The sequence below is a fragment of the Syngnathus leptorhynchus genome, chromosome 5, assembly GCF_054491065.1.
Source record: "Syngnathus leptorhynchus isolate UIUO chromosome 5, UIUO_Slep, whole genome shotgun sequence".
Taxonomy (NCBI): domain Eukaryota; kingdom Metazoa; phylum Chordata; class Actinopteri; order Syngnathiformes; family Syngnathidae; genus Syngnathus; species Syngnathus leptorhynchus.
This window is the reverse complement of record NC_141199.1, coordinates 7,113,405-7,137,010: the sequence shown is the minus strand read 5'-3', so window position 1 is coordinate 7,137,010 and position 23,606 is coordinate 7,113,405. Positions and strand designations below refer to the sequence as shown.

The 23,606-nt window shown below is 38.1% G+C and overlaps 2 protein-coding genes across 5 annotated transcripts; one reads left to right on the top strand and one right to left on the bottom strand.

Annotated features, from left to right (window-relative positions):
- Positions 1-475: 475 nt before the first annotated feature.
- On the top strand, positions 476-15,135 carry LOC147056602 (calcium-binding protein 2-like). Of its 4 annotated transcripts, XM_085912014.1 has the most exons (8): positions 503-562; positions 772-954; positions 7,028-7,249; positions 11,476-11,506; positions 13,672-13,806; positions 14,243-14,352; positions 14,461-14,608; positions 15,110-15,135. In XM_085912014.1, the coding sequence occupies exons 1-8, from the start codon at positions 503-505 to the stop codon at positions 15,133-15,135; spliced, it is 915 nt and encodes a 304-aa protein (XP_085768140.1). The 4 variants fall into 4 exon arrangements, with proteins under 4 accessions (XP_085768143.1, XP_085768140.1, XP_085768141.1 ...); XM_085912017.1 differs by lacking the exon at positions 7,028-7,249 and having other exon boundaries at positions 476-562; XM_085912015.1 differs by lacking the exons at positions 503-562; positions 772-954 and adding an exon at positions 6,707-6,757.
- A 2,617-nt stretch (positions 15,136-17,752) lies between these two features.
- Positions 17,753-23,225, bottom strand: LOC147056601 (uncharacterized). The gene is made up of 7 exons (XM_085913058.1): positions 22,818-23,225; positions 22,547-22,712; positions 20,976-21,074; positions 20,111-20,881; positions 19,840-19,982; positions 19,111-19,220; positions 17,753-18,776 (listed from the first exon to the last, which is right to left on the bottom strand). The coding sequence occupies exons 2-7, from the start codon at positions 22,650-22,652 to the stop codon at positions 18,641-18,643; spliced, it is 1,365 nt and encodes a 454-aa protein (XP_085769184.1). The 5' UTR covers positions 22,653-22,712; positions 22,818-23,225; the 3' UTR covers positions 17,753-18,640.
- Between the last annotated feature and the right edge of the window lie 381 nt (positions 23,226-23,606).

The following is a 23,606-nucleotide window of genomic DNA, read 5'->3' as shown; positions in this document are numbered from 1 at the left end:
ACTGGTTTTAATTATTTTCTGTATCACCAGTTCTGCATCACTGGTACAAACTTTGGAAGAGATGGACATGGCAGTACCCATTGGAGTTGGCTGCAAGTCAATGACAGGGCACAGAATAACAATTCAGAGAGAGAGAATACCATTTCTGAAGAGTAGGGAAAAATACTTCTGCACTTCCCCTGACATTGTGCTCATTTTAAATCAATTGAGTGATTTTTTTTTATTTTATGTACGCATATGCTTACATATTGCCATGTAAGCAAATAATGCCAGCTCGTGTTTGTGTAAGTTAAAGACGAGATGCACGTCATACTACCAGGCAAATGAAAATATGATGCATAAAGCAGTAGGGATGAAAGGGAGGCAGGGGTGAGGAAAGGAGGAGCAACCACAGTAAGAGATGTGCCTCAGATTATCAACCAGTGTCAGACGCTCCACAAACAGATAAAGAGGACAAAAGGAAAGAGCGGACATCTCTGTGCATGCAGGTTTGGCAGAAAAGATGACAGACGTGAAGAACGTGTCATCCTTGGATGTGCCAGAGGGAAAACTATTGAAGAAGGTTAGTTGATGTACAGTTCTCATACTGTCTTATTATTGATCTTTTCTCAATCTGCATTCATCATTGGAGGCCTAAATTGCTTAAACATGCTCACTGTTTGAGATCTCCAACTGCTCGTGTTTGTCATATATGCTTTCTGGTGTCCAAACTTGCAGAACACCCCTTTCACTACACTCACCTTGATGAATTGAATATTGCATTCTTGGCAGGGTTCCATCAAAAAGAAAATTGAGTCTCTGAGGCGTTGGAGTTCAGCTAGTATCAAGAGGCCTCCAAAGCCAAAGGCCAAAACCTTGAGCCTGTCCTCCCCTGTGGGAGACCGTGATGACCTTTGGCTGCAAGAAGAAGACAAGGGGAAACTGCGGCCCATTGTTGACTCTGTGTTTGGACAGGTAGGATTCCAAACTGGGCAATATTTTGTTGTGAATTGTTTCATTCGTCATTCCACTTGAGTTCTAGGGAGGTACCAAGGGACCAAGGAGGAAAGAAACACATATTAAGGTTATTGTCAAATAGGCTTTCACATACAGTAAAATTGTATTTTGTATTATTTCATCGTACTTTCAGCTTTTGACATGCTAAAGGTATGCAAACATTTGATTTTCCATAAGGTAAAATCCCTGCCGCAGTTTGTCTTTAGCCACAGGTACTTCTACTCGAGCGAGGATGTTTACCTACCGGTTGAGTAGAAACGTCTGTGGCTAAAGCCAAACTGTGGCAGCGTTTTTACATTCTGGACCTGGATTCTCCACCCCTGATAGTGTGAATGGGACAGTCATTATTGTTATCATTCATCACCAAAATTCTCATGAACATTTCTACTGGTGCCCACATAAATCGCAAAATATTAAAACAATATTTTGGAGTTTATGGACTTCTTCTCATTAAGCAATATTAAACTATAGTGAGCTCCTACAAAGACACAAACAAAAAAACAAAGACATATATTCAGTCATTCATATATTCAAATGTAGCAATGACAAAGGTGGTGGGGGCTATAGGATGAGTGCCATTGATGAATGTCATTTAAAAAGAAAGGCAGAAGAGATTGATTGATTTGACAGAGATTAAAGTTGAGCTGCCATGAGTGAGAAGACAAACAGCCAGATGCGCATCATTTCCACCACTTTTTTTCTCACAATAAGACGGAAGAAACTTAAGGCATGTTGCACAGTTTGGACACACAAATATGATTCAGTGTATCTATTTGGCCATCATCAATTAAATTTATCAGGATCAACCCATCCTATAGCTGACTTTGGGTAATAGGTTAGGGACACTACGGACTGGTTGCCATTCAGTCACATATAGACAATCAGTCATTTACACAAACATTCCCAACTATTTGTCATTTAGTGTCACATTAACTTACCTTTTATGCATGATTTTTGAATGTGGGGGTCAGCAAAAAAAAAAAAACCTCAAATGAACACTGAGAGAACTTGAAACCAAAATCTCTGACTGAGGCAGAGATCCTAACCAAATACAACATTATTTTATTGACATTTACTCCATTTTAAATTGTCTGGTTGTTCTTCCATGAATTGTTTGTTTGTTTGTTTGTTTGTTTGTTTGTTTGTTTGTTTGTTTGTTTGTTTGTTTGTTTGTTTGTTTGTTTGTTTGTTTGCTCATTCGTTTGTTTGTTTGTTTGTTTGTTTGTTTGTTTGTTTGTTTGTTTGTTTGTTTGTTTGTTTGCTTGTTTGCTTGCTTGCTTCAGCACTATAGGCATTTATTTACAGTACAAGTATATATATAGCTCAGAATAAATTAGGATATTCAATAAGATGATGAGAACTTTATTCTAACATCATGTCCCTCTTTATCCATCTCATGAAAGTCGGTCAGCAGCTGCACTGTCACCAAAGTGGCATTTAATACAACAGCAGTTGTGTCCTCGACTATGATTACAGATCAAGAACACACAGTTCTATCCTGCAGCATTTGTAATGGATCTGTATTATCCAGTTTACGTAGAAACCAGATCATCCGGTGGATGTCAGTGACTGTGGACCATAATTCCTGGTCATACTGCAACTCAAAGTCAAATTTGGACAGGCGCAAAAGCTATCATCGACCTTTCACGAGTGAGTGAGTGAAACTAAAAGGAGGGATAAGTTTGACTAAGATCAGGGCAAAAAAAAAAAATCTGCAGAAATAGAAATCAGTTTTTCATCATATTTGTTGTTATTTTACATTACATATGCCCCCTAAATAATGGGATGTTCAGTAAATTATGGTATTTTCATCATATCATCATTCCCTCAACTTCTAAGTTATTGTTATGTTGTAAGTTATTGAGATGATTTGAATAGGTATGCCCAAAACTTTCTCACCGTGGGTAACTCCAGAGTATAATACGTCCAACCCCCTCTTTGTGCATGCACCACCACCCTTTGCAGCGATCATCGAGTAGTTAGCCCATGGAAAGTGGAACCCAAGCTTCTTCTGGCTGTGCTCAGCCAGGCCCAATGAGTGCAGGCCCGACCACCACCTGGTGGTCCATGAGCCCCATTTCCATAGGATAGGCCCGGTGACCAAGTGAGAGTGAGGGCACAGATTATCCACTCATTTTTATCACAATAGGGGGACTCTGAGCCACATTTTATCTTGTCTCTCACCAAGGATATCTTTGATATAGGAGACCCTGCCAGGGGCATAAAATCCCAGACAATTAAGCTTCGTGGATCTTTGGGACACAAAAAGCCCTCCATTACGACAAAATGACAGATCAGGGAGAATTGCTGCGTCACAGTGGTTGGAATTAGTGCTCAGAAAAAATTACTCGTATTTTTTTTCCATTGGTTCATTACAACTTTTGATCCACAAAAAGAGAGTCTTTTCTAGTCCAAGTTCAATTATTTTCTCCTACTTGTTTCTCTGTACCATGCAAATGTATAAGTTACAACTAAGTTGAAATTAGTTGAACTTGTTTTAATGCAGCCTGATCGTGCCAATTAAAATCTTCACAATCTCTCAGTAGATATTTGAGTGATTAGCTCACATCAAATGTCAGACGATCTACTTTCATGGAGAAAACTGTGAGGAATAAATGAGATGATTTACTTCTTATATTTTCAATCACAAAGCTGACTTGGTTTACATTACTCTTTTTGAATGCGCTTTGCTGACATTGATACTTCATAGATGGACTGAAACTTTTATGGAAATAATACAATAAGAGTTTTAACTACTGATTGGTTTATGAAATCTCAGAGTAGTCTGTACGATTATTACCATAGTGTTTGTATGTTAGTAGACACATGGCAGCATACCCAACCACTACAACTTTTTTATTTATTTTATCTGGCCCACATCAAGTTTTAGTGGTCATAATGCAGAAATATTGGTGTCTGTTCATCCTGTTGCTTACTGCCCTAGCATAGGATTGTTTGACCTAATCTCTGGGCTGTTAAGGAAAGACCGATTCATTTTCAACAAAGTGTTGTTTGGCGTTTTGTCACTGACATTTCTTCGACAATTGTTTTTTCAATTGATATTGATTTTACATCATGGAGGATGCTCTTTTATTTTCAAATAATTTTCTGCGTTTAGGAATATATATAACATAGAGGGTAGTTTAGAATGTGAATCATCAAGAGAACGTCTGTGAAACTGTATCATGTGTAGGAATCTCATCCAGGGATGAGGTTTGCTAATCTGATGACTGTCCAGCTGGATCAGTGAGCTGTTAAGGCACATACAGTTATATAACAGACATTGTGGATTTAAGTCATGTTGCTTGTCATCTTATCACTCTCCTTGCACATAATTTACATTTACATCCAGCATCAAATTTCAAGGTCAAGGAGAGGTAGCGCGCTTTGGGGAATCATTGTAAATCAAATGTTGGAGAAAATGAAAGGGCTTTAATCTTTCTGTATCTTGATGTCTTGTGCTCCATTTCTCCGTCTATGACCTCTACCGTTGGCCATTCTATATTGCATTTGAGAACAGCTTTCGCTTTCCGACAGCGGAATAAAAGGAGCTCTGCTGCACTCTGTTGGCGACTTGATCATTCAACACATTGAAAGCTGTTCTGAAGACCATCCATTACTTTTGGCTCAGAAACTGCCAGTGGCTGTTGTCCCAGAAGCGGCACTTTCCCTAAATGAAAGGCAGTAGACCAAGTGATTTGAAGAACAACACCAGAAGCTACACTTGAGCCAAGTGATGGCATAAGAAAAATGTCTCCCCTTTGAACATTTTCTAAGTCCATCTTAAGCAAAGAAAGATATACGTACTTACTGGTCATTGAGAGACTGCGTGATATTGGAAAAACATTGTTGTTGAATATAGCGCTAGATATTATTGCAATATTTTACATGTACCCTAAGAAAATACATCTTAATGAAAAAATAAAAAAAATCATGCTGAAAGTCAAGCAAGCTGGAGGGCAATGCATATTAAACTTTGCCTCTGATTGGTCGGATTCAGATAAAGGCATATAAATCTATAAGAAAATTGCGATATGCATATTATATGGGTGAATATTGCAGTATTGAGATTTTTTTCAATTACCACCTGGTGATGTGTTGGCTCTTATGGTGGGAGAAGACGCCGGTCGACCCAGCAGACCAAATGTATTGTATTGTGTGTCTGGCAAAATCCCCGGTTAAAAGAAGTTTCAACTCCCTCCTTCATCACAACTTCACTCAGGTCATGGCGTAGGCGGGGGACATTGAAATAGTATACCATGTTCCATGCCTCCATTATCGAGGAAGGCAAACGGAGTTATGGCCGTAATGTGGTCGGTATCTGTCGTTACAGACAGATATCATGTTAGTATCTTATTGAGATACTTTATGCAGTCACAGTATCCAAGTGAGAATTTTGGTACTGTGACAACACTTGTTAATCCTCTGAGCTACATACTGACAATGCAGTGGTTCACTCACTTGACTTTTCCGTAGCCAGTGCGGGTTTAGTTCTCACTCTTTTATATGCCCTGTGACAAATTGAAGGTGTAGTCTGCTTGTTGTCCAAATCTAGTCCGGATAGGTTCCAGCTTTTTGAACAGGATATTGGTGTGGTATAGAAAATGGATGGATGGACATTTTACTGTACATCTATGCTTTATGATAGATAGATAGATAGATAGATAGATAGATAGATAGATAGATAGATAGATAGATAGATAGATAGATAGATAGATAGATAGATAGATAGATAGATAGATAGACGGACGGACGGACGGACGGACGGACGGACGGACGGGCGGGCGGACGGGCGGACGGACGGATAGAGTCTATCAGTCTTATACTTGCATGTAGCTTGCTTATAACAGAAACCCGTTATTCTCATGTCCAACATAACTCTTTCCTCTAATCTGAAATGCCAGGGATTAATCAAACAGCCAACTCCCCAACCGTAATTCTGCCCATACACCTCCCCCTTCCATAGTCTCTCATGCACACGCGGAGTTGTGCCAGGGTAGTAGTCATTTCGAGACCATAAACATGATGTGCGAGGGGCAGAGAGAGGAAAGTAGGTGGGGAGGATTAGATTAAGTTGGTCCAAATTCAAGAGATCAGTCCCAGTAGGCTGGGGTGACGGATAGATAGTGTGTGTTTGTGTGTGTGTGTGTGTGTGTGTGTGTGTGTGTGTGTGTGTGTGTGTGTGTGTGTGTGTGTGTGTGTGTGTGTGTGTGTGTGTGAGAGAGAGAGAGAGAGAGAGAGAGAGAGAGAGAGAGAGAGAGAGAGAGAGAGAGAGAGAGAGAGAGAGAGAGAGAGAGAGAGAGAGAGAGAGAGAGAGAGAGAGAGAGAGAGAGAGAGAGAGAATGTCCATGTGATGTAATCAGAGATTGCGGATTGTTTCATCCTGTATATATGACCAGGCTCTCCAATACTGACCTATCACTCTTCAGTAACTGTTTATAATATTCATGTGAAATTTCTTTTTACTAATAACCTTTGGCAGTTAAGGATCGGACACGGCATTATGCGGATACACTGGCTCTATCAGGACCCGTAAAAACTTGGATTGTAGCTTGTTCACACAGGAGGAAAGTTTGCTTGGAGCTGTTTGAAGGCAAAATTCAATGGTATGCGCAGGATGGAGCACACTGTTGGATTTCAGATTCAAATTTGACTGTTCAATACGAGCACAGCAGTATTGAGTGGACAAACAAGGGGAAAGGAGAGGGTGATGATGGGAAATATTAACAAGACATCTAGAAAAAACAGTACAAAGAGTAAGGTAAGAATTCATGTGACTACTTTTGCTCGAGTATAAACTTAACCTTCATAGATTTATCCAGCATTCTCACTTTTGTTAACATCATATTGAAAGGAAAATGTGCAACTATACTACATATACGATATACAACAATATATTACAAATTGCATTGCCGTGTTGAGTGAAATTAATTTCAATATTTTAAACGCAGTTACCTCCATAAAAATTTGTCTCGTAGAAATTACCAACTGATACAATGCTGCTATTTTAATGGAATCCCTTTATTCTAAGGGGGCCTCTCCTGTAGAACGAAGCGGGTCCCCGCTGGCAACAGCTGTGCTCGGGGGCCTGAGAGATGCAGGTGAGATGGGCACGGAAGAAGACGAGGAAAGAGGGAGTGAGCCGGAATTCGATGAGCCGCTCTGCGCTCTGGTTAAGAACTGCAACATGTTGCACAACATAGTGGGGCCTGCGTGTGTTTTCCTCAAACAGGGCTTCGCACAGAGCCAGCTCGTATGTATGACTACCGCACACACTCTCAAAAGAGACAGAAACATCCCCCACTATTTTTATCCAGATTTATGTCACGCAATCATAATGTGTAGAGCTCAATCAACAGGCTCGCAGCACTAATTGACAAAAAGCATTAAGAAGGAAGCGAAGTCACAGATTATGACCGCTTGACTGAGTTATAGTCCACAGGGACATGCCATAACCATGAATGTAGAGGAGACTTTTTACAGCTGGGTTGAAGTTCAATATCATGGCAATATCTTACCATCTTTATTATTTCCCATAATGTTACTCATTGTTTAGGTGCCAGGTTCAAAGTTTCTTTGTAAAATAGGTTTCAAACAGTAGGACAATATTAATTGCTCAGCAGAAAAGTAGAGCGTCTCACCAGACCCATCAGTATGCATTTATTCACTGTATTAATCGCAATTTATCAGATTTAAAAAAAAATATAAATATCATCAGCAATCTCTGTATGACCTTTGAATCAGATGTGTTGTAGCAGTCAAACCTCTAAAACAGGCAAGACAAAGTTTGCCTAGCTTATTCTAGCTATTAAGTTAGGTCAGAAAACTTGCCATTGGTAACCTGTAATCATACCTGCGGAAGGGTGGTATGAGAATGCAAAATGAAACTTAATACAGAAAACTATTACAATCTGTAAATAGAATGTCCATACACTGCATTCCACTGGAAAACTGGAAGAGATGGAAAGATACAAATTGGATATGATTGGCCTGGCAGAAGTCAAACGGCTCAGTAATGGAGAACATCTGATGAGGGACATCAAATCTGGCCCATTGTTTAGAAAGTTTAACATCAGAGTGGGTTAGTGTTTATGGTATACAAAGACAAGTACATGATCAGTGATGGAATGCTGCCGTTTTAATAACAAGATATGTATCCAAACTGCTGCCAAACCCTTAAATTTGATCATACAGCTAGGTGTATGCACTCATGTCAGAACATGAGGAGATACATGATTTTTATGGTCAGTTAGAACAGCTTATTGTCAAACAAAGATATTTTAACTGTTCAGGTAGACTGGAATGCCAAACGAGATACTTTTAATGCTAATCAAGACTGGAAAGAGTCACCCTGGAAATATGGAGTAACAACTAATGAAAGAGGATTTCGACTATTTGAATTTGTCAAAGTTTAATAGCCTTAGTCTTGCCAACATTTGGCACCCATAGCAAATTTTCAGGAAGACCGTATTCCATGATGTCAAATTCAAAGCCCAGGGGCCGGATACAGCCCGTCACATCATTTTATGTGGCCCGTGAAGACAAATTGTGGATAGACTTCATGTGTCAATACTAAAATTGCAAATTGTCTTCACTTTTAAAAACTACACATATTGCTAGCAATTTCTATTACCATTTATCATTTTAAAATACTTGAACAGTTTTTACTAGTCTCCGATTTCCAAGCTAGTTATTAATCCATTTGTTATGTAGCTTATACTGTTTATAATATAAGGCGTTGACAGTCATAATGGTCCTCCGAAGGAAACTATGAGTACAATGCGGCCTGTCACAAAAATGAGTTTGACACCCTTGCCTTGTACCAGTCACCCCTGCCTTATACCATAACCAGATCAACTATATTGAGATGTCCATAGCAAAAGCCACAAGACACACAACTTTTCAGGAGCCAACATGAGCAATAAATACGTCCTGGTTATGATGACCATCAAACTCCCTCTTAAACAACAAGTAAAACAAGGTTGAAATAAAATCTTATATAATCTCACATCATTTATAAAATCTAACCCTTTCCTCCCATATCCTAAAAACATCCATCGTAGGCTGAATGATCTCTCCAAATTGTCCGTTGGTGTGATTGTGAGTGTGTATGATTGTTTGTCTATTTGTGCCCTGTGATTGGCTGGCGACCAGTTAAGGGTATACCACCTCTACCGCTCAAAGACTGCTGGAATGGGCTTGTGAGGATAAGCCGTTAAGAAGACGAATGATTGAATATATTAACAGAGATGGACATTTTATATTAAAAGTCATATTGTGCTTTGTTTGAGCTTTTTCATCTACCAGCAGTATTTTTTTCATGGCACAACATAAAATATACCGTCTGAGTGAGAATAGTTTGAACTTAACTGCAAGTAAACAACTTGCAAACAGAGTGCATTTTGGAATATAACCTTTTGTGTTCTCTCTGATTGGCAGTACAAGGCCAGTGGAAAGGAAACCAGAATGGACAATAAGGTTGCACTCATTGGCTTGTTTATTGAATCGAATCAAAATAAGCCAGGAGACGGTGTCTGGACTAAAAGATTTTAAGAGAGGCGAGCACTAAAAATATCTACATCTCTACTACTTTGTACATTGCGATTTAAAACAACAGTCCAGGTATGTTTCTATTAAAGATATTAAGAAGTCAACCGAAATTTCAAGTTGCACAAAACATTATTATTATTAATAAGAAATAGGACAAGCCATTTAAAAAAACATATTTTCGATCGAAACCAAAATCTCAGCAATTGCAGTGATCTGGTTTGCTGTACTATACTTAAATATTAAAACAATAAATTTACTCAAGTTGAAGTTGCTTTGCTGTCTTGCTTGGAAAGGCGGGACATTCTTTCACTCTGTCCTCAGCTCTTCAACCATTACAATATCTTCTAATTTTATTTACTCAGAGTATTAAGTAACTAAAATGTTTAGAGGGAATTGCAAGATACATTTTATTGAGAAAATGTATTGCATGTTAGGGAAAGTTGCCCTTTATGTATGTATGGTGCTGCCAAAGTAGCCTTACTGAAGTTCAGAATAAGCCCGATTTGAAGAACAACAGCAAAATTGAGTGTCAAAGAAAGAAACAAAAAAATAAAAAATAAAAACCGAGCCCAAAACCTTTGGTTAACATTCATATTCGTATTAGAATTCAATCAAGAACTATACATGGTGATGTGTGTCCATCATGCAGGTGAATTGATGTCCATTTAATGAAACGGCAGCTGACAAAATAGGTTTTGGGTAGAAAAATGAAAAACCGATAAGCTTTCGTGATTTGTAATACAATTTAGGGCTGTAATCTCCTTGTGTTGGCCTTCAGCAACCTCTAATCCAACCATGTATTATTCCTGCTGATGATGCCCTAGCCTTGCAAAACATAACGTGAACAGATGTATCCTTGTGTCACCTCACCACTGTGGTACAATTTTTTATGCATTTGGAATCTTTGAAAATGTTTGTATGTTGTAAATTTAGGTAATTGATCAATTTCAGACAGGTTTGATCATTTGTTTCCCAAGTCTGGATGATAAAAATCGCAGAGTATGTGGCCCATTAAGGAACCTTTCTTTTAACCAAATGCATCATATTTTAGCTTATAAAATAGACTTTTTCTGGAGTCCTCTCGATGCAGGCCCCCTTAAGTTATGCAAAAAGCTCTATTTTAGCCACACCCCTGACAAGGAGAAACATTTGTACTGGGCTCAGAAATACATGAAAACAATTAAATTCATTCAACAATGAATTCCATGCTGCTTTGGTTGCCCCAGATGGGGGCGTTACTGACGGTTGCTGGACATCAACCCAAGGCTGTGACACCCAACAAGGTGATGGAGTAATATTTTGTCGGCTTCAAGGATAGCTGAAGGTGTCAAAATGACATCTGCCAAATATGTTGAATTACTAAATGACCATTTACCGGCATGGTAAAAAAACAAGCATCAGGTCTTCCACAGTTATTATCATCCTGCACTATCCACTTAATAAAAACAATATAACTAAAACAAGCTGCAATCGGTTTGACTTAGAGAAATAAATTTATTTTGTGACCTCAACCCTTTTAAGAACCTGTGGGGCATCCTTACTAAGTATTGCTATAACGTTGGATGGCCGCATACCTCCAAACATAAACTTAAAAGTTAAATTATTGATATCAATGAGGGGCTGCATTGTTAATATAAAGATATTTTGGGGGCTCAAGTTATATAATATATAATGTTATATAATTAATCATTTGGAACACTGTATTTGAGTAATTTAGCAAAACAATACTGTTGTGTGCGTGCCAGAATGTAGCCTTGTTTTTGGTGGTCAACAAATCACTAGACATTTTTCTTTTGGGTTTTGTACCAGTGGTGGGACAGTAAGTTTGTTGGCAGTATTGTTCATGTGTAATAGTTTAATCTGCTTTCCTGCTCTCTTGGCTTCCCTCTTGTTTTCCTGGACTATTTGACCTCAATCTACACTCAACAGGACAGAGACCTGCGGCCTGAAGAAATGGAAGGTATAATTGCTCTCATAAAATTATTGCATTTCTTCGCCTTTCGATCTGATCTATTGATTGAGAACAGGAGAGCTTTTCTGACTTTGCTCTCACCTTGACACATCCCATTGCTGTTATGAACTATGTGCATCTCAGTAAGTGATGTAATGATATGTGACTTCCATGTGAAGATGCTTAATTGGGATAGTATTGCAGTAATTTCCTAATAAACATTATTTTGGAAAATGAAAATGTGTAAAAGATGGGGGAGGACAGCAATTTACCCGTGATTGTTTTCAAATTTTGAACACTAACCGTACGTACTGTCTTAACATACCCTCCATGTCAACACAACAGTCATGAATGTATGGATTTAAGCATGTGATTGCTGTGTTATTGGTGCAGTGGCATTTGGGCAAAGAGATTTTCATCCTCTATAAATATTTAAGAGAAAGAAAGAGACAGACAGAGAGAGATACAGAGAGAGAGAGAAAGAGAGAGAGACAGAGACACAGAGACAGCGACAGAGACAGAGACAAAGACAGACAGAGACAGAGACAGATAGAGATGGTTAAAATGCCATGAAAAAGTATTTGCCACTTCTCATTCTGAATGTCAATCCCAATATTCATTTATTCATTCATTCATTCATTCATTCATTCATTCATTCATTCATTCATTCATTCATGCATTCATTCATTCATTCATTCATTCATTCATTCATTGTTTCCCTACTTTAAAATTTGAGGTCAGCAAACAAATGTAAAAGATGGAAATGAGTCAGCATAAAATGCAGTTTTTAAATTGTGATTTGATTTATTAAGCGGAAAAAGTATTTTTCAAAGCTACCTGACCCTGTGTGAAAATTGTTAAAGAATTCACTGTGAAAAATCACATTTTTCAGTTCGGTTTTTTTTTCCATCAAGAATCCACCTCAACTTAACCTGTTTGAAATAAAGTAGGCAAAAATTTCTCAAGTAGCTGCAACAAAATGCCATCATCCAATGAAATTCAAAAGCAGATGATGAATAATTGACATCTATGTTGAAAGGGTTACAGAGTTATTCCTCAAGCTTTAGGACTCCTGCAAACCACAGTGAGATCATTATCCAAAAATTAAGAAAGCGTGGAACAGTGTTGAAAATACACAGAAGTGGCCAGCCTTTACAACTTACTTCAAGAACTCAGTTATGACTCAATCAGGAGTGCACAAAGGCACCCAGGATGTGTCAACAACTGTAGGTCTCCCTTGTATAAGTTAAGGTCAGTAAGAAGAAGAAAAAAAAAGACTGGACAAAAGTGACATCCATGGAAGTGGTTCAAGGCCAAAAGACTCATGTAACTTTTTGCAAAACATCTCTGAATGATTCACAAGGGCAAATATTCTAGAGACAGACAAACTCAAAGATGAACTTCTTGGAAGGTACATTTTAACACAGCATTTCTCCACCAAAAACATCGTTCCGATTGTCAAACATCTTACTAGTGATGGAGCTGACCTGCTTTGCAACTTCGAACCTGGATGACTTGAACCACTTGAACCATGAGTTCTGCTCTTTACACTTAAAATCCTAATGGAGCATGTTTGGCTATCAGTTTGTGATCTCGAGCTGAAGTGCATTTGGGTTTGCATCGCAGCAACGATTGAAAACATAGCAAATAAACTTGTGAAAAGTTTTTAAAAAAATCTAAATTGAGGTTTTGGAGTGGCCTGGTTAAAGTTCAATCTTAAATCTGATTAAAATGCTGTGGTTTACGCTTTAATATGCCGTTCTTGCTTGAAAAACTCAATTTTTCTCTAAATGTAAGCAATTCTACAAGAGTGAGATAAAATAGTTATTTAATAGATATAATAGTTTTTTTTGTTTAACAAAAATGCTTGATTTCAGTTATTGCTGCTTCGTGCAGCTCAACTAGTTATTAGTTGTAAGGGCCAAACAGTTTCACACAGGGCCATGTAGAGTTGGATCCACCCCCCCATATTAAAACTCTTGATTTAAAAACTGCATATTGTGTTTATTTAAATTTTAATTATTTGATGATGGGGAACATTTAAGTGTGACACACACACACATACACGCGCACACAACCCAAGCCATCAGGAAGAGGGTAAACACTTTTTCACACTACTGTAAACTAAAAATAATTATTATTATTATTTACGATGAAATTTCTTATTCTTACAGAGTTGCGTGAGGCATTCAGAGAATTTGACAAGGACAAGGATGGCTTTATCAGCTGTAAGGACCTTGGCGAGTGCATGAGGACTATGGGATACATGCCAACAGAAATGGAACTGATAGAGCTCAGCCAGCAGATCTGTAAGTCCAAAAAACTGCTCATTAAAACATAAAAATCAAATTAAAAAAAATCATCCAAATGTCTTCCTAACAACAATTATACAGGGGATAAAACATCATGCTAGTGATTTCATAATTAAGTGAATGATGCCCCCCAACCAAATTATTTTATAAATCTACTGCGGCATGGTAAAATATTATTTGCAAATAATAAGGAAATATTAGTAAAAAAAATCACATATTTCATTTGATATATTATTTGAGCAGACCTTTGTTGACACTGCTTGTTTAACCATACACTAAAGAATGCTTATATTTCCTTGGGGTGGTTTCTAACAAATCTTTTAAAAAAAAAAAAAAAAACAAGAGTCTTGTTCAAGTGTGACTTTATGGTAAAAAAATAAAAAATCTGTTTTGTTTTGTAATTTTTTTTAACCTTGTGATTATTGGCCTCTAGGTGGCGGCAGAGTAGACTTTGAAGACTTTGTAGAGTTGATGGGTCCAAAAATGCTGGCTGAGACTGCAGACATGATTGGAGTCAAAGAGCTGAGAGATGCCTTCAAAGAAGTAAGCATGACAGATGCTGCTTCGACAGGTTTTCTAGTATTTATGATATAAAAGCATTAATTGTGGGATCCTTTGCATGTGGCCTTGTTGTTCTTGCCCTTTTCCTAGTTTGACTCTGATGGAGATGGTCAGATCAGCCTTGGGGAGCTGAGAGAAGCCATGAAGAAATTGATGGGAGAACAACTCAACCACCGTGAGATCGATGAGATCCTCCGTGATGTCGACCTCAACGGGGATGGACAGGTGGACTTTGAGGGTGAGTATGTTTATGTATGTACCTCCACTAAAGATATAACTGCTTAGAATATAGATTGTGCCATCCCTTTCTGAAATTAATTAGTTTTGACAAACACATTTTTTTTGTTTTCATATTTACTAAACAATTAGGCACTGTGCAAAAGTAATAGTATTAGCAGTGAAATATTAATAATTTGCTGCTTGCATCACATATATTATTATTATTATTATTATTATTATTATTATTATTATTATTATTATTATTATTAATAAAATAATGAAACAAAGCATATGAAGTAAAACCTGCCAGTATCAATCAATACTGGGTGTTTTGCAATTATCTTGGAACAGACAACATTTGATCAATATTAGATTTTATTACAATGTGCATGTGTAGCCGATGTCATGGCCAGTGAATGTACAATACATATGTCCTGCTCCTTAAATATGCAACTGGATTAAAATTCAGTTGTGAGATCAAATAAAAGCCGGCCTTGATAAGAATATTTTGTTTCCTCAGAGTTTGTCCGAATGATGTCTCGCTGATCGAAGCGTCTATGCTGCAGTGAATGGGGACTACACGCTGTTAATGTTGTAATTCTTCTTGCTATACATTGTTTGTATCCACCCTTTTATTCTGTAACAGGTGTGGGAGAACCCTCTGCATGTGTTACTGCTTTGCGAAAATGTAATGTGACTGTTGAGAATTTGAGTCATGTAATGGAATGATGGGAAATAGAAGGGCAGCTGAGCAAGGTAATGCTCATGGTCAAATATTTTGAATAGAATGAAAGTGATGGTTAAGAAAATAAAAAAAACCTGACTTTTCATAAAACAAACCCGCTGCTCGCAAACAAAATTTTCACCATGAATAACTCCAATTCAGACTCAATTCTTTGGACTTCAACACTGACCATGTTAATGTGACTGTTGTAGTAACTTTAGCGACATTGCACGTCTTTTGTTTTATAGCATCCACAAATACTCAGGGGCTCAACAACAAAAGTAATCCCGTGTCTTTTTTCATCGCCGCAATTTAGATTATAACACTAAGTGAATGTGATAACTAATGTTTAAGATGGGAAATACTGAACCGAAGCCCTAGTTTGCTTCCCTTTGTTGGTAGAAAATGTTAGAAAATAATAATGTAGAAAGTCATCAACTACCATGGTTCTGAGATTAAATGTAGCAACAGTATTTGAAGATTTGATTAGCATTTCCATTAAAAACTTCATTCAAATAAACAGCTTTTTATTAAGTTATGAACTAAAGAATTGTTGAAAATGTTTGAAAACATTTTAGATAAAAAAAGACTGTTATGACTACTTCTAAAATCCTACTTTATCACATAATCTATTATAGTTATAGTAGCACTGTTGGATGGTATTATTTTAAGAAAGATATAATTGTTTCAAGAAAACAAATGCTATATTTTTACAGTGTTAGATGCCATTACAAATGAAATAAAGCACTTTTGTCCAATTAATTCATACCAGATGTTTGATGTGGTTCCACCCCGTTGTTGTTGTTTTTTTAGTGCATGCATAAATTGACCTTTGTCCATGTTCCTGAAGTAGCAGGACGTCTTTTCTCTACCGTTGTCTAGAAACTCATGATGCGTCACATCGTTAATTTTCTTGTCATGGCTGTCAACATTCACTATTGCCCTCAATATCGAACTCAAATCATCCATCCATCCGTCCATTTTCCGAACCGCTTTGTCCCCACGGGGGTCGCGGGCATGCTGGAGCCTATCCCAGCCGTCATCGGGCAGTAGGCGGGGGACACCCTGAACTGGTTGCCAGCCAATCGCAGGGCACATAGAGACAAACAACCATCCGCACTCGCACTCATATCTACAGACAATTTAGAGTCTTCAATCGGGGTACCAAGCATGTTTTTGGGATGTGGGAGGAAACCGGAGTGCCCGGAGAAAACCCACGCGGACAGGGGGAGAACATGCAAACTCCACACAGGGAGGCCCGGTGATGGAATTTTTTAACAGGTTCAACAACACCTGCTCGCCTTCGTTCTCGCTCACGCCAGCCCCTTCTGCTCCCCGATCTGCCCATGCTCTGTCACTCAGCTGCAGACCGGTGGACGATACCCTTCCACTCAGGTTGACAGCGGTTCAAGTGAGCAGACAGCTGAGGAAACTCCTCCCCAGCAAGGCAGTTGGTCCAGATGGGGTATTTTCCTCGTCTGCTGAAGGCCTGCGCTCTGGACCTGGGTGACTCGCTACAGCGCATCTTCAATTTGAGTCTGAAAAAGGGTGTGGTGCCTCAGCTGTGGAATCATCCCCGTCCCAAAGAAACCACGACATGCTGAGCTGAATGACTTCAGGCAAACTGCGCTAACTTCGCATTGATGACTTTGACTTTGGACTTTGGAATGATAACTGATGCAACAAGAAGAGGGATGCCTCCCGCCTGAACAAACTGGTGAGGAAGGCAGGTTCTGTTGTGGGCACAGAGCTGCCTGATCTGATGTCTGTGGCAGAACAACGAGTGCTGGCCAGGCTGCTGTCCATCAAGAACAACCCCGTCCACCCACTGTACATCACCGTCACCAAGCGAAGGAGTAGCTTCAGTGACAGGCTGCTGGCACTGTCTTGCTCTACAGCTATCTATATCTATCTATCTATATCTATCTATCTATCTATCTATCTATCTATCTATCTATCTATCTATCTATCTATCTATCTATCTATCTATCTATCTATCTATCTACCTACCTACCTACCTACCTACCTACCTACCTACCTACCAACCTACTTACCTACCTATCTATTTTACAAAAACATTTAATAATTTAAGCTATAAAAGAGGAAGAGAAAGTAAAAAGCGTTTGTCATTCAATTTGGTATGTATACCATGAGGGGGCAATACTGGCAAGCACATTGCGGCTTGAGCAAAATTGCTGCATTAATTTGCATGTGTAACAAATGGAGTGGATTTACTTAATCCTTTGAGAGAATACTAGAAGTCATTTGTGGTGACATTTTGCTTGCATCTCTGCTGAAGAAATTAGTGGTGGGCTTGCGACCTGTGGTCTCTCTGAGACACAGTAGTGAGTGCATGTGCTTCAAAATGCATGGGCTTTACACTTGTCATTGCATTCTTTTAGTTCACCAATAAAGAGCAAAAGAAATCTACAATGTCCCTTTAAACTGTCTCTCTGGCTTGAAACTGACACAGACATTTATTTGTTCATGCAGATTATACATATTTATGCATTTGCATGTATCCTATGAAAGAGAATGCTCCAGGATGTTATCCTTCAGAATCAACTAATTGTAACTAATTGTAAATGTATATATACATCCACGATTAACGTAAGGAGGGAACTGTAACTGAAGCAAGAAGAGAAGAGCAAAGACTAAAATTTACTTCCAAAACATTTTGTATAGTCTGTGAATAAAGCTGTCGTTGATATCCATATTTGGGTTGAAAAAGGGGGGGGGGGGGGGTGTACCGTTAAAGTCCCCTCTTTGTATGCTTCATAAACTAAATTTCTATCACACAAATATCAAATGATAAATATTTTTTATGAAGGGCCATATTCTCCCATGGGTGCACAAGTCACATTTTTTTTCACCCGCCTGTTTTGCACACTTTAAAATGTATGTCGATTCTCCCATCCAGACTTCTGGAATCTCGCGAATACAGGTGTAAGCTGGATATTTGTGATCAACCAACAAACTTGTTGACTCACTAAATTCTAAGGGTGTCCTCAATTCTGAGAAAAAAACAATTAGAACAATGATCAACATCTAACAATAACTGCAGATGTTGCGCACTAACCCAGTCATCACCAGCAGAACACGGAAACAAATAATTGAATCAAATCATGCAATATGTTAGACCTTTACAGAGTGCTTCAGACTCCGGGGTATACAACAGAGAAAAATTCTGGGAGAATGTGGTCCAGGCTTGGTATAGTATAAACAGTGAACAGTGACTTAGGGGTCACAGCACCCAAGAGTGCAATGAAGATGTGTAGACTAAGAGACTTCAAGTCCGTGGGAGTGTGCTTGCCTTTGCTGAGGCATCTACAACTCACACACCCAATGTCTCTGTGAACTACATTTTTCATCATTCCATTCAGCTTTTCCTGAAGAACGGTACCAAAATTCCCCGCAGTCCTGGTCACCAGTGTAACTATTTGGTTGTCCGTCAGCCCAAAACCTGCAATACCGAAGGAAACATATTATATCAAGGGCGAAGATTGGGTCACGAAGAAGCCTTATGGAGATTTGAAGCTTTCCATGTAATTGGGTTCCATGCAAATGACGAAAAGTTGGTGCAGAAATGACTGCAGCATTATCAATTGAAATTACGATGACTGATGAACAAACAAAAAAAGTTGACAAAATGGGAACAGTGTAAAATACTTATGTATGAAATCTTAACATATCGTCAGAAGAAAATTACGAAGGCAGAAGCAGCAAGTGTGGCAACCTGGTAAATAACTCGATCAATGAGGTGAATAAGATAAAATGAGATGATATAATTGACTTACTCTAGGGTCAGTGCAGTCCCATCCACCCACTTCCAGTGACCCTCTACTCCCTCATCGGTCAGTCCAATCCAGACCTCTTTGTTACTTGAAAACAATCCATTAACAAATGTCTAGAAAAAAGAAACATAAGGAAAATGTTAGTTGTTTATGCATTTAATTGCTCTGACTGTACAACAAAAGACCAGCTAATTGATTGTGAAATGGAGGAACCCAAATACAATCTGTTTTAGTAGGTGGGGGGTGAGTCTGTAGTTTCGAGGTTATGCAATGGCATTGTGTGTGTGTGTGTGTGTGTGTGTGTGTGTGTGTGTGTGTGTGTGTGTGTGTGTGTGTGTGTGTGTGTGTGTGTGTGTGTGTTTGTAAGAAATGCAACTTGTGTCTTGGTTTATAAAAATAATATCTTGTGTGTGTGAGCTAATTATGTCCCTTTGAACATGTTCATATTCATATTGGCAATGGGTTTTATGTTTTCTTTTTATTTGATCTCCCATTTAGTGTTTTCATATACAGCGTATATGGTTTTGGGCAATTTGTTTCTATTTTCATCTGTGCAGCACTTTGTCACTCTTGCGTCAAGTCCATTGTTGTGTCAAGTGCTTATTTCAATCTGACCAGAATTGCTTTGATGAAATATTGACAAGTGAGATTTCTAGTAAAAGACTTGTCTAACCGTGAGATTCACTGAGCCTCAAAGAAGGAAATGTTTGATACAGTTTAAAGTCAACCCACCATTTCTTCTTTGGTGTTTATGATTACCAGGTCTGCTCCTTTTCCTTGGCAGTAGCTTCTGCTCAGGTACCATGTTTTCTTGGATGAAGAACTATAGTAGCAGTTGTTCTCAAACTTCTTCCAACCACTTGGACAGACCTTGACTACAAGGGAATGTTATTCATTGACAGAAAAAAAACATTATGAGAACAAATAATAGTAGTATTGCCATGATTACAGAAAAAGAACAATTTCTTGTTAGGTTGCATTTGTTACAAATAGAAAGTGTTACCTTGTGACATGTTCAATTTTGTGACTGTGGCCTGCAACTGATCAATCTCAGCCCTTTGCTGGTCTCTCTCTGCAGTCAGATTTTTCACACGGCTTTCAAGATACTTCTTCTCTTCAATTGTGGAATTATAAGATGCCATCAATTCATCAGTAGCTTTGGCGAGTGTGTTGTAAACTGCCTGTAGATTTTCTTTTTCCAATGTCAGGTTTTTGTGACTGTTTGCAATGTTGTCTCTCTCGCTGGCAGAGGAGTTGTATCGCGATTGTAGATGCTCAATGTCCTTGATCAGGCCATTATAACTCATTTGCACTTTCTCTTTTGACCTTGTAGCATTGTTGAATCTGTTCTGCAAATTATCTCTTTCTTTAATCGCAGTATCGTAGTTGGTCTGTAAGACGTTTTTGCTCTTGCTCAGTGATTCATAGTTAGTTTGTAGTAAGTCTTTGGCAGTTAACAAGGCATCGTTATTAGCCTGCAACTGCTCCTTCGTGGCCTCCAACTGCTCGACTTCTTTGTTTAGAGCATTGTTGCTTGCTTGCAATTTACTCTGACTCTCTTTTAGTTGGTTTGCTTCCGCTTTTAGTAGCTCGTTGTTGGTTTTTATTTGAGTTGTCGATTTAGATATGTAGTTGTAACGCTGTTGTAATTGCTCATGGCTGACTTCCAGGTTCTTTTTCTCATTCTGTGCAGTCTTGAGTTGGGACTGCAGATTGGCTTTCTCCCCCCCTACATCTTCTAGCTTCTTCTGATTGTCTTGACCCACTTTCCAGTCTGCAACAGAAAATAGATGTATTAAAGTTAAGCAGTTTGACACCATTGGTGAACTTTTGACATCTGTGGAAAACATCACAAAAGGTAGACTCACAGTGGATGGATTGCCCAACGACCCCAGCCACCAGGATAGCACACATCAGCCCAAGAAAAAGCGTGGAAACCCTAAAAGGGCTGTTCCTCATAGCATAAACTGAAAATAAGCATGTTTAACTAAATTAGTAATGTGGTATTTGAAGTTTGTCCATCACACAGTCAGGTATTTATTCATCTTGGTCCAGTGAGCTGAGACCACTCACACAATATTGGCAAAATAGTAGCAACAAGGGTGGCATCAATTGTACAGTAATCCCTTGCTACATCGTGGCTTCAGTACATCGCGGATTTTTTTCGACAGTTAACCACACGCCAGCAGAAGGCAGGGATTGTCCACACAATTGCAAAAATGTTGTTATAGTAATAAGAGTTCTAAAAACATATTTACAGTATTGCACATTGTTATAAAAAGATGTTATAATAATAAGAGTTCTAAAAACATATTCACAGTATGTACACTTGTACCTTGTAAATAAGTTGTTATAATATTAAAAGCATTCTAAAAACATATTTACAGTGGTTATACTTTAGCTACATCTAAATATGTTACACACACACACACGTATCATTTTTATATTTATATTATTTATACATTATTTTCTGTATGTTATTTATACGACATTTTAATATAGTATTTGCATGTTTGAAACTATTATTTGATGTTCTAATGATAACATATGCACTTAGATGTTTTAATATACAATTATTGATACACAAAAAAAATTATGTATGTTAAAAATGAGAGGGTGACACTACTTTGTGGATTTTCACATATCGCAGGTGTTCTTGGAACCAACTATTCCCGATAAATGAGGGATTACTGTATCAGTCCTGTCTCCTTACTTGTGAATACATGCATCTGACTGGCTGCGTATTCCGTGTCTCTAGCAAATCCCAATGATGGTTGACTGGCTCACATAATATAACTGGCTGATACTGAGTTGTATAAGGACCATGCTTAATTAAAAAACAATTATAAAACTAATGTGAATTGGAGGCCACATTGCTCATCAATGTCTTGCACTGTTTCACAATTGATTGAGTGACAGACACCTCACCCCCACTCACCGCTGAGGAGAGCAAAAGAAACTAACAAGGCGAGTGAAGGATTTTATTTCTTTTTTTCTTGGCTGTTAGCATACCCGCGTTTCCTTTCCTGTGTTTCTGTCTGGACTTGTTTTTTTTGTTTGTTTTTGTTTTTTTACATAAGCAAAGGAATCACTATTAGTAGGCAGTGTAGTGTTGAATGTTATAAATAAATATAACAATAGATACTACAAAAGATAATTTCACAGTGGCCAGTTTAGGTATTTTGAGCATTTGGATGATTATTCCCGCAGCAATAATAATGTTTTGGAGGTATATAAATGTGAAAATCGGATCGAGGGAGACAGAACAATATTTCCTGGTTCAATTTGATTCTTTAACAACAGCCCTGTGGAGATTTATTTACAATTATAAAAACAGATCACCTTTCAAGCCACATTATTAAGAAGGTCATAGTGTGTAAGAACATATATAATAAGCTTATTATTTATCAAGCGTAGCAATAATCTGGAATTCTGTTACCTGAATACTGAAACTTGCTGCCATTCATTAAAAGATGCTTGTAGCCGCCACTCCCATCGTCTATGTCCATGGTTGTCTCTGTAGAAGTTTGATACTTAACAGTCATTATTCTAGACGCTTCCTTTTTGTTGCTGGAGTAAATAGTTGATCCTGGTTCAAGTTTTTGCTGGATGAATAAAAGAAGCATTTGCATTTGATTTTGGGGCACTTTAAATTGAATGTGAGATTTAAAAAAAAGATGTGACATATAAAGAAGAAGAAGATGACTTACCACTCCTTGCAGTGTTCATAGAAATTCTAAAAGTCGAGTTGGCAAATTGAAGCAGCTAGTTAAATAGTTCCTTAGCTGTGCTATTGATTTAAATCATAGTCACACTTCATTCACTGACCTATCCTGCATTTGTGACTGTGATAAAGAAAGAAGTTTCATGCGGATGAAAGTGATGCAACTGCTCAGCAACTCGAGCACTATTTCACAATATGACACAATATAACGGAAGAGGATATTCTACAAACCACAGAGATGCTGAATGCGGAGTTTTTATAGCATCACAAAGAGAAGCCAGTTGGTAAACTTTTTCCCAACCTTGATAGCTCACCCAACAATTCTCAGTACAGTGGTTAAATAAATCCACAATTGTATTCTTGACATTAAAAACACTTGTTTTTTTCATGTGTCAACACGCATATCATGATTTGATGCACCAAGCTAAAATGCACATAGAAAGTCTATATACCCTTTTAAAATCTTTGTGATGATACAAAGATAAAGGAAATAAAAACCTGATGTAACCTATACTCATACAACTCAGTTGGGAAAAAAAACATCTTTGAGAGAGTCACTAAAAAAATACATGAAGTGAAATTAAGGCACTATTAGGCACTCTTTTGATAGAATGGCGCTCATTCAATGTTGGTTTCAAAGTTTTAGGAATACTCTTGAAATCTCCTAAAATCAGAAAAATGAGTAAATGTATTTTGGTTCAGTAAATATTGGGATATCACAATCCCTGGCAAAGATTATGGAATCACTAGCCTCAGAGGATGTTCATTCAGTTGT